This window comes from Lonchura striata, chromosome 1, assembly GCF_046129695.1.
Source record: "Lonchura striata isolate bLonStr1 chromosome 1, bLonStr1.mat, whole genome shotgun sequence".
Lineage (NCBI taxonomy): Eukaryota > Metazoa > Chordata > Aves > Passeriformes > Estrildidae > Lonchura > Lonchura striata.
In genome coordinates, this window is record NC_134603.1 from 141,153,187 (window position 1) to 141,167,175 (window position 13,989).

The 13,989-nt window shown below is 35.4% G+C and overlaps 1 protein-coding gene across 3 annotated transcripts in view; it reads right to left on the reverse strand.

Moving 5' to 3' along the window:
• MPP7 (MAGUK p55 scaffold protein 7) overlaps positions 1-13,989 on the reverse strand; it is a 147,282-nt gene that overhangs the window by 11,021 nt on the left and 122,272 nt on the right. For all 3 annotated transcript variants that reach the window (XM_077788708.1, XM_021543033.2, XM_077788699.1), the window contains one exon: positions 4,982-5,152. In XM_077788708.1, coding sequence (XP_077644834.1) covers positions 4,982-5,152 — 171 coding nt within the window. The remainder of the gene's footprint in view (positions 1-4,981; positions 5,153-13,989) is intronic.

Here is a 13,989-nt window from a genome sequence, read left to right on the forward strand (position 1 = left end):
GGCATCACTTTTGTTATAATTTAATTTTTTTCCTTTTTATAATAATTTAGCTCTTTAAAGAAAATATGGACTTTTATAGGAAAAGTAATTAAAACTCTTAATATATCCTAGCAAAGCACACCAAACCAAATGGAATTAAGTTTTAAAAATCACTCTATTACTTTTAAGCAAAAAAATCTTTCCCATCAAATTCACACAAATATTATTTCCTTAGTCTACATGCTGTCAAATCAACAGTATGCTTTTAGCTCTATTTATATATATAAAGAGTCTAGGCTTCACTTCCTGTGACACATGCTTTGGAACCTTAGCTTAACTCTGTTTCCAGACCACAACTTCACTACTACTGTCTCCCCTTCCAGATTAACATTTTAAAATCATCTTTAAATTTAACTACTGAAAGGTGTAGAGTCTTCTTTTTCAGCGCTGTCATCACAGAGTTCTCATAACTGTAGCATATGGACACTGAAGACTGGTTCCAGCTCAGCAAATCCATCCATTATGTGGATTTTTATACTACCTCTCTCAAGTTAATATACAGTTCCCTTCTAAATATTCTTTTTGTTTTCATGCAGCAGAGAAAGATGCCAGTTTCTAATAGTTATGCATCTGAACACAATTTGAACTCAAAAAGAGAATAAAGTGTCAGGATTTAAAAGGATAATCCTGATTCTCATAGTCAAATACAAGGCATGCAGGATCCATGTCTGTAGTGTAGTTTTGGTTTACTATAAATCACCCCATGCAGCAATATTTACAGTTATGCTGACAGATTTAGAGATACTTTGCTTACTTTTTTAAAGGAACATTTGTGCTGCTTGGTATTGCATGTTAAGTCATGTTAATGGTCAAATCCTGCACAAGTGGACTGCACTGCCTACCTCAGTTTATTGAAAGACATCTGCAGAATTAAACTACCAATCATTAAAACTTGCACTAAACTCAGACACGTCTGAAGAAAACTGAAAAAACTGTAAGTTTAGGCCTTGGGAAGTATAAGTCAACCAGCCATTCTTCACTCACAGACACATAACAAGCTCCTAGTAGTCTTTTGGAAAGAAAAGGAAAGGCAAGTGGTCTTTCAGAAAAGATTTTGTGAATTAGATGACAATATTCCTGCTGGGATCACAAGAACCTAGTAGGAGAAATGCCTTGAGAGAGCCTCTGTGGCTCAGTTCCTAGTACACTATAATGCAATGGCTGCACATGCATGTCTGACTGCAGCTCAGTGTGGTAGGAAAGGAGAACCTCATTTTTTTTGTGTTTCTGTACATTTTAACAAGTAGTGGGAATGTACTTTGAGATCTGCTGTTCACTGAAGTAGGATCAGTGAGTTCATAGTGGTGTTCTCATGGGCAAGGCCAGGCACTGTGTTACATCCTATGTATTTGTTCCTGAAACTTGCTGACCTTCCCATGCCTTCAACCAGGAAGTTTTAATGCAGATAGCAATTATAGGTCTCTTTCTTCATTGTCCTGTTAGTTGACTGGAAGTATCATGGATATGGTAGGCCATTTCCTGCACTACTGCTGTAGATCAATTAAGACTCTGGAAGCCATCAAACATGTTAAAGCTAAGTCAGGAGAGGTGGAGAGTTAAAAGGCCCTTTCATTTCATCCCCCTTTGCTCTGAAATAAACCTGGCTTCATCACAACTCCTTCATGATAAAACCCAAGGTGATGGATTTAAAAAAAAAAAAAAAAATCTAAGCAATACAACAAATGGAGAGCTTTTCCAGTTCCAGATATTCCTTGCAGTAGTGACCAGAAGCACATCTTTGTGGTAAGTACTGACAGTCTCATTCAGAGCCAGAGGCTTTTCTGATCATGTCAGACACTAGTAGCAACTTCTGCTTTATGGTTATACACCTCTGGTCCTTGCTTCCACCACTGCCCACTTTGGACAGAGGCATCACCATGGGTGACCACAGCACCTGAAAGGCTCTGCACACCTCCAGTGATCACACTGCATGCACAGAACAGTGTGTGTTCTAGGGGATAAGTGCTCATGGTTTGTTAACTTACAACTTCACTTCATCCTGCCCCTTCAGAAAGCTCTGACTTAGCCGAAACGATGCCAGATAGTTACTGCATGTAGCACATTCATTCTAACTCTAAGAAAATAAAATTTAAGCTACTCTGGCTCTTAAAATTAAGCAGAGCAGAAGACTTCGTGAGCAGGGCTTTTCCCTCATTAACAGAAATAAGAATTCTAGTGTCTAAATAATACAAGTCATATTAAAATATTCTACCTTGGTCTGATAGGGCTGTGAGGTATGTAACACTTAGGATGCAGGCAATATTTATGGTGCAAGACCTTAAGGATTTCTTGACAGCTTGGGAGCAGTAAGTTACTAGAAGCAGACTGATGATATTGTATTAGATAATTTTGTTTTTAGCAGACTCCTCACAATCCTAACAATTACAAGCACACAGAAATGTTTGTATAATTACTGCTTCAGATGATGTTATTTTAGCCCCAAGGATTTGCAGGGTTTTATTCATGAACTTACATTTGCAGGCAAGGTAAGATCTTGACAAACTGGTACATTGGGCTGAACCTGAGAGTAGTGTGTATCACACAACAGGGCACTGAAATGACTGTGTGTGCAATTCATGTTCTTTAAATTAGACTGGGCCAATTCAAAATGAAGTGAAATTTGTTTTAAAGCTGTCAAACTCCCTCCCCCTAAAAAAAAAAGGGAGAAAACCAAACCTAAATGTCCCCTTTTAAACAGTAAATAATATATTTAGACCTAGCATAACACAACAGAATCTAGTGCCTCCATCAATTATAGCTATAAATTAATTATATGTTCCTTTCTTTCCTAGTACTACTATATTCAGTGTATTATATGGAATGCTGCTACTGGCATACAAAAAGCTTTTAAAATGTGTTTGCTTCTGCTATACCTGTATTGCTTAGCTCTGCTAGTTTTTTCCACATTTTGCCCAAGACATTTTTATGGTATTGGCTAGACTTAAGCTACTCTTAATATCCAGAGAAAAAACATTAGAATTACTGAAGTCCGCAATAAATTTTTGAATTGCTTTTGTTACTGAAAAAGCACTCTTTCCTCATTTGATTTATTACAACAAAAATCAAATGGAGTCTCTAGGCATTCCTTAGATCAGACATATGCAATTTGTTATAAAAAGTCTACTTATCACACTTTTGCACTACACTCTGTTGATGTAACTGTAAAATCAACTCAACCATGTTATTACTTGTTGCATATAACCCAAAATCTCACAGTGATCACACTAGTAGGTGGCTGATTTTTAGTGCTGGAGAGTGACAAAACTGTTTATTAAAAACTCAATTTAATGTTCCCTTGGATATGAGCGATATAAAAACACAGCTACTCAACAGTTCCTAACAGTCCCTGATAGAGGGTCATATTTCTCTGCTCTGCATTCATTCTGCCTCCATTCCTTCAGAATGGAGGAAATTTTACTAATGAAGAATCAGACTATGTGTTACTGCCAAGAAAATGATAATCTGTAAGATATTACTCACTTGTATTGATGGTTACTCATTACTCAATTGTTACCTTTGAAAAGCTTAAGATAATGCACTTTCTCTCTTTTTGGGAAGCTGAAGCAAAGCATTCTGATTATACAATAAATGCTGAGAGGAAGCCATGGCACATTACAGAAGCCATGAGGAAGCCATGACAAATTATAGAAGATCAGAAAGCTGACTAAGGATAATATGTTGAGTCCTCTGCAGTTACGCTTACATTCATACTTGGCCTACAGAGGTCCACATTGCATCCACCTTTCTTACTACTTGTCCATTTACTTTTTCCAACTCAGTAGGGGACTTTGTTTCTCTCCGCTTTTATTGTCTCTCTTCATTGACCTCAGATATTTATCCTGTTCTTTTGGTTTTTTTTCAACATAGATATATTGATTGATCTCTACGAATGGAATATCAACATCATTCTTTTGAGTTTTAGTACAGCTTGACTGCCACATTCAGACTTGTAACCATGGTAGCTGTATTTTAATGTCATCTCCCCTTGGTTTAGGAAAACTTTAAACACAATCTCCTGAAGCATCCTTATATGCAAGTTGAGACATCCTGTCTAGAAAGGTGGACTACTAGACAGGTAAAAAAATGGAGCACGTTCAAAGGGAAGGGGTTATAGGTCTGTGCTCTACAACTCATTATAAGGGGAGTTCCCAAGGACATACTCTGTTTCACATCCATACCAACAACACAGAGTGGGCCCTTACAAAGCTTGCCCATGGCAAGATGGGTGATACAAGTGACTTGCTCAAGGGCAGCACTTCCATCCAGAGAGCTGCAGGCATAAGTTGGCAGAACTTAGTGAAATTTGATGAGGACAAAGTTCTGCATTACAGGCTGGGGACTGGCTGGCTGGATGACAAGGGCCTTGGGGTTCAGGTGGGCAGAGCTGAGCATGAGTCCCCAGTGCTCGCTGCAGCAATGAAGGGTAACAGGAGACTGGGCTGTATGAGCAAGAGCCTGGCCCATAGACAGAGGGGAATGATTCTCCCCCTTCACTCAGCACTTGTCAGTCCCTTGTGAGGAATTCTCTGTCCACAACAAGCCCTGCACTAAAGTACTGTTGATAAACTGGATCAGATGAGGGGGCCTTGAAGATGGTCAGGAGCTGAATCTGTAAGAGAGACTGAGGGAATTGGGCTTGCCTGGCTTGGGGAAGAGATGTCTTGGGGGAACCCACCAGCATCCTTCTGACACTCACTGAAAAGATGGAAGCCACCTCTTTATTGAGGTGTGAGGTAAGACAGGGCAGACATAATGGGAAGACAGGTTCCCAAAGCTGCTGCCATCAGCAACCCACTCAGAACCTGGTGTTGATCTCGCTCAGTGGGAGGCTGGACCAGGTGAACTCCTGAGATTGCTTCCAATCTAAATGACTTTTGGGTAAGCATTGTGTTCATCAGCAGGTTTCTGTTTGACCAGGTCAAAAATAAAGAAAGCAACTTACCAACCAAAACAACAAGCCTGTATTTGTCACTAGGTTGTCGTCTATATTTTGCAACTTCTTCATACGTTGGGATATCTGCTGTATCATACTGATCACTCTTCTTGCACTCATACATGGACTTGTTTGTTTTTTTATCTTTTCTGCTAAGACGAAAGCTTCTTCTAAAACCAGCTGCAGTAAGAACAGGGTTTTTTCAAAGTAAGAAAACAAGTCTTCTTAAAACATTTGAAAACAGTATCTTCCAAACATTCAAGGATTGGAGCATGGAATAAAAGGTATATTATATGTTTAATAAGCAAGGTCATTAGAATTACATTTCCCATGTTTTTAAACTATATCAGGTACCTACTTAAACTGCAAAATTAAGATTACCAATAAAAACAGAACCTTTGCAAAAACAAACTGCAAAATATAACTGCTATTAAAAATTGTTAATAAATTATTAACATACTTAGATTATTTAGACATTTTGAGTATCTTCTAAATTGATACACAAGGCAATTCATGCAAGCTGAAGTCTCATACCAGATCTAATGCATGTCTATTAAATCACCATGGCACACAGACATCAAATACAGCATAGGATAGAAACATATATGGTGGTTGAAGGGGCTAACGAGAATTAACTCCTTGAACAATTCTCTTGTGCTTAGCTCCATGCTGATGGTGTATTTAAAAAGTGCATTAAATCTTTCCTGAGTATGTTTAATAGTCAATCCAAGCACTCATAGTTAAATTACAAACTACCAGAAACACCTTAGACAACACAGTATCCATATTGTGAAATTAAAAGTCAATATTGCTATTAAATCTATAATTGCATCAACTGTGTGACATCTATTGTGCCTTCTAAGAAGACTTGAAATTTCACATGGCTTTCAAGCACTCCCAAAGGACAAAATCACTGGCATTCTCAAGCAGAACAGCACAAAAAACTTGTTTTGCACTACATGTTAAAAACTAATTTAATCCTCTGTTAATGATTACCTTAGAGTTTTCCAAATAAATCCTTTATATTGCATTACATTAAATTTTACTGTATCTCTACAACAACGTTTCTGTTCTGTAAGGAAGTATAGGAAAGACTGCAAAGACTACAAAGCAAATCTCACTGTCTGGTGGTAGCAGAGTAAAACACAAGCTATACTTTAAATACTGGAAAAGTTGTTGGTGTTTTTCCCCCAGAACACATCATGGGACAGTAAAGGGGTTAATTTTTGGTGACTCCAGATTTTCAGCACAATGTTTTCATATTCTTATAATAGCACTTATGTTTAGGTGTTTGAGAAGTAGTCATATTATTATTTCTTCTTCAAAGGTAATATTGTACAACTTCAAGATTCAGTTCTGCAAATATTTAGCAACAGATCTAAAGAAAAATGCTAAAAGGCTAAGTTATAGGCTTAGTTTTTTGTACACATACAGTTTCATTGAGCATAAATCATCATAGAACCTGGACCATAAAGGATGTTAACCAAGTTATTTAATTGATGTCAGCCCCTATACCTATAGGAATCTACAACACAAGCATGCAATCAAAAGGTGAAGAAAAATTTGTTTGAGAATACCATTATCTCAACCCATTTATATTCAAAATACTAATAAGTAAACAAAGAAGAAGAGCTACCAGTCACACTTTTTTTAGAAGTACATGTATTTTAGAAGTACAGTATAGTAGGAGGTGGGCTGACATAGAAAAAAGATCAAAATATGAGGTATGAAAACATAATTAAATAGACTGGGTTACGTTATTTTATTATTTAAATAACACTGACATTGAAGTGACTGCAGTCAGACACAGAAATCTCTACTGGAGAGCTTACACACCCACAAGAGGGCCTGGGAGATCTTGCCTGCCCTAAGGTGAAGTCCATCAGGACACAAGGATGTTCTCTTGATCACAACTATGTCCAAGTGTATAAACAGCTATACAAAGTAGCTTTAGCAATACAGACTACAGACACATAAAGTAAGTTACAAGTTTCCTGAGTCCTCATCTAAAATGCTCCTGATTAAAAAAACCCAAACACCAACAAAAATGTTGCCCCAAATCCTGAAAATTATTCTGTTTGTTGCATTTTTTCCCTTTATAATAATTCTATGGAAAAACAAAAAACAGATAGAAAAAAAAAAGAATAATTCTTCACCATTGACTACTAAATGGTTTACAAAATTAAGAGAATCCATGTATCTGGAAAAGGTAAAAAAGTAAGAATAATGATCAAATGAAGCTACACCAGTGGTCTCCATTCCAGTTTGGTGTTGACCTTACAATTAACAACAGCTCCATGTCCCTGATCAGCTGTCTCAAAATGCCATTAGAAATTAGCTTCTCAACCTCCACTTAAATTGTGAACTGTGCAATCTTTAGGAAAATTATTTTTTCTGAAAAATCTTCCTACCAATTCAATCTCCACTTTTAGGTTTTAGAACATTTGTAACTTGTTCCTCTTTTCTCCAACCAATTTATTCAGATCTCATTAGCAAATTATCAGGTGGTAGATTATTTAAGAATTTTATTTCTCCCACTCCTTGAAAAAAGGAGAAAATCTTTTGGCTCTCTCTTCAGGCTAATTTGTCCCTTGTCACTTTTACAGACTCCACAGAAAACATAACAAAGAGTCAGGTGATATGATTCCACAGCTAACATGTTTCCTTGAATAAAATATTTGATATTTCTGCCAGTGAAACTAATTGGTTAAATAGTAATATTGTCCTGTATATTAAGAAAGCTCAACAAGAAGTTCAACCAGAACTTAAGACATTACAGAAAATTAAATATACTAATTAAAAAGAACAAATATGAGAAAAACAGAAACTAGAGTAAGGTTGACTTCTCTGCAGTGTGGTGAAGATGCTCTGTAAAACTACTGACTACTAAAAGTTTGTGGTATGCTGTTTGCTTCGCCACTTTATGGCTATTGTTAATTTCAAAGTTTTTTAAGCTGTTCCTCAAAGTCCATCTGAATAGCCCATACAGACTCTCAAGAAAGTTTGCTTTAAATAGCATTCAAACCCAAGAAAAACATACAGTTCCAAGAGGAAGGATGTTTCAAATATATCCAACACTTATATGATACTGCTGCTGCATTCCTGAAAGCATCTTCATTGCTCATCATCAGCCACTTTAAGTCCTCTCATATATGGCTTAACTTTACTGTGACTTGGAAGCCGTTTTATAGAAATGCTAAAAAATATTTTCTATTGAATGTCTGCATTTGTAATTGCATTTTATGTTGAGAACTATGACTGCACAAAAATATTAAACTGAACTGAAACAATTTTGTATTTTTAAGGAATAAAACATTTATGAAAAGGCAAAAAATATTCTATTAACCTTTGCATATTTTATAGTTTTGAAAACATGAAAACCAAACTTCATATATTTAAATTAAGAATAGAACATCATTAAAAATACAGGGATGATTACTACAGAGAACCAAACCCAATACTAATATGCAGCAGAAAAGGTTTCTATAAAATGATTCAGGTTGAAAGTAAAATTCTATAAAGAACAAAAGGAAAATGTACAGCTTGCCTAGAATATTTGATAATATAAACCTTGATGAATATGAAAGGAGCTGCAGGCTACAATGTCTGTGGAATATAGGTATAAGCAGAGATTAACCTTAGTTGCCAAGTATGCAGACTATAAAATAAAAGGGGAAAATTCTATCACTAAAGCAACATAATCTCCTGAACACTGAGAAGCTTGCACCAGCTCACTGGTTACAGCTACACGTCTAGGAGCTTACTGAACATGCAAACCCATAAACTGCTGTTGGAATGTAACAGATTTGGTGAAATAAGAGCAGGCTCTGGGTAGAAAATATTAAGAACAAATGTTCTCAAACTACTGATGTTTTCAAAACTTATACTTCTCAATATGAAATAAAAAAATCATTATTAATAAACTTAATTAAGTCCCAGCAATCAAAGAGAAATCACTTAGAACTCTAAGAATGAAAAAAACACCTTAGCAGTGAAGTTGGATTATTCTTTTAACCATTAGCAGTATACATTTCTTCATCTCAGAACAACATCCTTACACTTACATAGAGAAATCCACTGGGACCTCATAGAGAATCCAAACTGAAAATACACAATGTGTGAACCTGCCTGCCTTGCAATATTTTAAAAGGATGATGATGATGCAAATAGCTGTGCTTATTTACATTTAATGACAGAATTCTGAAGAGTGAGATTTCAACTATGTTGTGTAAATTTCAGTCCAAATATACTTATAAAACCAGAAAGTTAATTTCTCAAACTCAGACAGACTACACTAACAGGAAATAATAAAATATAAATTCGTGCATGCTTCATAAATTCACAAGTAAGACTCCAGAATGCTATAAAGCACTTACATGGACTTCTGTTATTTTTCATTCATTAAAATCACTGCTTAAGTATGTGTTTAATTTACATATGTTCTTTGCTGAATTTAATTTCATCTTAGAGTAAACAACTTCTATTTACTTGTAAATGCATTTAAGAGCACCCTTTGTATTCATATTAATGACAAGAGTAAGTTTTGTACCATGGTCATTATCTAGGTTTGTATGAACATAATATTTCTACTAGATATTTCTGGATATTATTTTCCTCCCAAAATATTGGTATTCTTTTTACATTGGCTTGTATACTGAGGATTTCTATTGTTACACAGGAACTGCACAAACACAGAGCAGACTTCTTACTATGTTTGCTTCTGGACTGATTCCCAGCTTGCACATTTAGACAGGGTTAATAAAAATTTAGATTATGTCTGGATTTTAAAGATGAAATTGAGAATAGTAAACAGATGATATTCATCTATATTTATTGTATGTTCATAAAGGTTCAAGCAATGTAACCAGAATTTAAGCTTGGCAAAGGCAAACTCCTAACATTTTCCTCAGCAATTCCTCAGGAAATTACAGCAGAAACATACAATACCATACTATGGCTTAAATATTAGAATTTGGTGAAAAATCATTAAATTTATCTGAGTCACTTTAGAGGAGAGGGTTCAAATTAAATAGCAGTATAGCCTTGCATATAAAAGATTTGACCCAAAATGGTTCAGACATTCTGCCTTTTGAAGTCTCCTCTTTTGCTCCTCATGACTACCTTGTATGTGTGTGAAGTACACATCCTTTCAGAGAGGGTTGGGTGTTCACAGAGTGATCTGGCTCACAGATTGCAGTGCCAGAGCCATATAAATGGTTTGTGAAACAAGAAGACACTGGAGTGCATGAGACAATTTGAATTATAAATCACTGTGTCCTGTTACTGCATGCAAAAGAATGATAACATCAACTGTCAAAAGCCTACCTGCTTGTTCTTAAGATAGGAAAATTTTAAACAAATTATTCTTAGTGAAGAGTTCCAAGGAACCCGTAATTTCTAAGCCAAAAAGCTACTTATTCACAATCAGTGAATATACTTGTGTCCTTACCCCAAAACTGGTCCTAACATTAGTTTTTCTGCCTTCTGACTCTTCTGACTTCTCATTCCAAAACCACACACGCAGCATGAGATGGCTGAAGGTACCACCTCTGGACTGCTGACAATATTCCACTACATGGAAGCTCTCAAGAAAGAAACCATTGCCTGAACTGTACTTAGCAATTCTGAAAAATTCTTGTAAAGTTTTGCCTAAGTAAACTACAATGCATCTTGATATTTTGTTCTTTGCTTCTGGGACAACAGTAGCTTTTTCCTCAAGATGCCTCCTTCCTAAGATGGTCATGTCCTTTTGGTAACTACGGACTAAAATGTTTCAGTGAAAAAGGCTACAGTACCTAGAAAAGGTAGATTTTGTGTTGTGATCTTCAGTCTCAAATAAAGCAGCAGCCCACTAAGATCTGACTGCAAAACCATGACAGTCTCACCCTACGAATTCATGCAGTGTGTATTTACATACAGAAAGAAAAGCCTGAGGGAGGGTATTGTTCATGTTTCAAGTAAATTATTTGATAAGTAAAATTAATTTAATCTGGAATCACAACCAAATTATAATTTTTCAAACATACCCAATATTTCAATACAATTACAATTCAACATGAACTTAGTTGATTACTTAACAAAGGTAAGAAGTGTATTTTCAGCATGATCATATACTCACAACTTCCACGAGCACAGGATGGAATTATACCACACTAAGGTTTCATAAACAGGTCAGAGTTCTTTCAATTATATACTTTGTGTGTACCTGATGTAGTTTTTATACCATACTTAAAACCATTAAAGTACAATGTGAAAACAACTCCAATTTGCAGTATTGGTCTAGGATGTTTCAGTGAGCCCACTGGCTTGGAAATAGTCAAATACTTTGACAAGTTTCTCCTCACTCCTTTTGTAGTTGGAGGACTAAAGTCTTGGGAAAAGGGCTGGTTGCCACAAAATCTGCTCCAGCCAGCCTTCAGCAGGCAGAAATTCTGGACAGTTTCAACTAAAATATTTTTACATAGGTTTCAAAATGGCACAAATTAAAAAGTTGAAACATATCATGGAACATTCACCTTTTTAAAATGTTACTTTTGTTTGAAATTTGGAATCTTGAAAATGAAGCCAAAGCACTCTTGCCCCTCCTCTTCCCCACTCCCCGCAATGATACATTGAGCTCAGACCAGCTTTAAAGCTATATTTAAGCTACTGAGTTATTATGACTGATATTTTGTAATGTGGAAAAAGAATTGGTGTCTGCAAATTTGCTCTGTATTTTTACTGAATCCTCCCAAAATGGTTAGATAGACATGTACAAAGAAAAAATGAGTACACAAAACTTGAATAAAACCTTTAGAGTATCTTTATATAATTTTTCATTATACAGTAACCTTTTTGTTTCATTAAACACATAGCTTGTTTTATGTAGTTTAAAAATTTTGACTTTAAGATCAACTAGTATTTTATTAGCCTATGTTTAACCAGTTAAAGGCAAATACTACATAAACCCTTTATGTCAAATCCAATGAGCCATCTTTAAAACCTTAATATTCATGCATTTGTCATGCAGAGTAAGGACATTTGTATGCAGATTACCCCCAAAAGCAAAGTGGACACAGTAGCTCCAGGAAAAAGAAGCTGAAAGAAAGGAACAAAATTGTCTTTTGTAATCAGTTGCTCACCTAGATAGGATCCACTGTTGTGACCAGCACATTCAGCATCTTCTGGACGAAGGGCAAAAGCATACAGAATAAGAGCCAAGAAATAAAGCAGAATAGTTAGAAGCCCAGCAAAAAACACAGAAGAAATTATTTTTTAAATGACAACTGTACAAAGCATAGCATTAAAAAGCCTCCAATAAGCCATTTTCTTAAAAACATAAAACAATATTTATTGTTTTATATTTTAGTTGGAGATATCCTTGGATTTTGCAGCATGCACACTGATCTTTTTACCTTTTCAAGCAAAAGTTGTGATGACAACATTCTAAAAAAAAAGTCTAACACTGTATTATTCACGCTTTATCAGTTAATAGAAAATATGCCACTTAAAAGAAAGCAAAATGATTTGATGTATATCAAACTTTTTTGTAAACTATACATTATCAAACTTTAGCTTTATGTTTTGGCTCACTGGATTAGACAGAAAGGTTTTTGATCAAAAACACATCCTCTCATTTAATATAAAATAGCTATAATGTATATTTTTACATGCCAGAGGCCCTTTGATCAAAATTATGAGCTACAGTTTCTAATGCTTTTATAAACAAAAGCCTCTTAAGTAAAAAAAAACCAAACCAAACAAAAAAACACAAGAGATCAGCTGCTATTACTTTAACATATGCTGCAAACACAACAATAACCGGCTGCACTCAGAGGGAAACCCAGAGGAAAAACAGTAACGATGACACCACACAGATGAACCTTCTACCACCTCAGAGAAATAGTCTGTCAGTATTAGTTACAAGCTCAGGACCTCTCATGGCCATGTAATTAACTCAGAACCATCTCTCTCCATCCCAGCCCACCCAAGTGCTGCCAGTATTATTCTATCATACTGCTTTTCTATACATATCTTGCAGAAGTTCAAGAGAGAGAAAGCAGTTTAAAACAACAGTTCAAATTACTGATCACTAAATGAAGCAACTAAGAATATTCTGGTATTTGTATCTACTTTAAAACATGATTCAATGTATTTGGTGGCAATATAAAAGCATCATATGTATAACATCTCCAGAAACACTGGACTATACTCAATTTAATTCTAAACACATGTTCTCTAAATAAAATTATTGGGCTATTCAGGGAAACTTTTATACATGTACCTTCAATTTCCTCTGAGAAGCACAAAGGAGAAATAGGAAAGGAAATCATTAAATGGAGTGAAAACATAACTTAAGAAAGAAAAGTTAAATCGAAGAAGAAAAATGCACCTACCACACTCAACCGCTTCCTCGTCTTAGAACAGCCAAAAAGACAAAGTATTATTGTTTAATACTTCATAAATAGGAAAAAATTCAGGTACGTAAGCTACTCTCAAATTCTATTGACAGCACCTATTATATTGAGGCATATACCAACATACCAGTAGTGAGTTTAACTACACTCAGAAAAGGATGTAAAAAGGCATTGAAATATTATGTGCACTTTAAATTCCCATATGTGATTCTTCCAGTATTCATTTGATGGAAATGACCTTACCCTGTTGTCATGGAATATCTCTTTGGTATTAAATACAAAGTTTGTTAGCTCCAATTAATCAGTCTTAACCTAGAATTTCTAAGAATCACTACCATGAACATGATCTCAGTATTTTTCTGCACTTACAGTAAGTAAGAGCTGGGACTGCCCTTTGAGATGGATTTTGAAAAGGATTTTTGGCTATGCCTTTTTTTTCCTTTTTTTTGGAAAGTCCACAATTGCAGCTGAAATCCTGCTGAAAGAATTCATATACTCTTATAATCTTTTCTCTGACATTATCCTAATATAATAGATCTACGTAAGACTTTCTCCTTACCTATAGTAAATCAATAAATTTCTGCCGCCTTGATTTTAGAAAACATATATTTTTGTAATCAT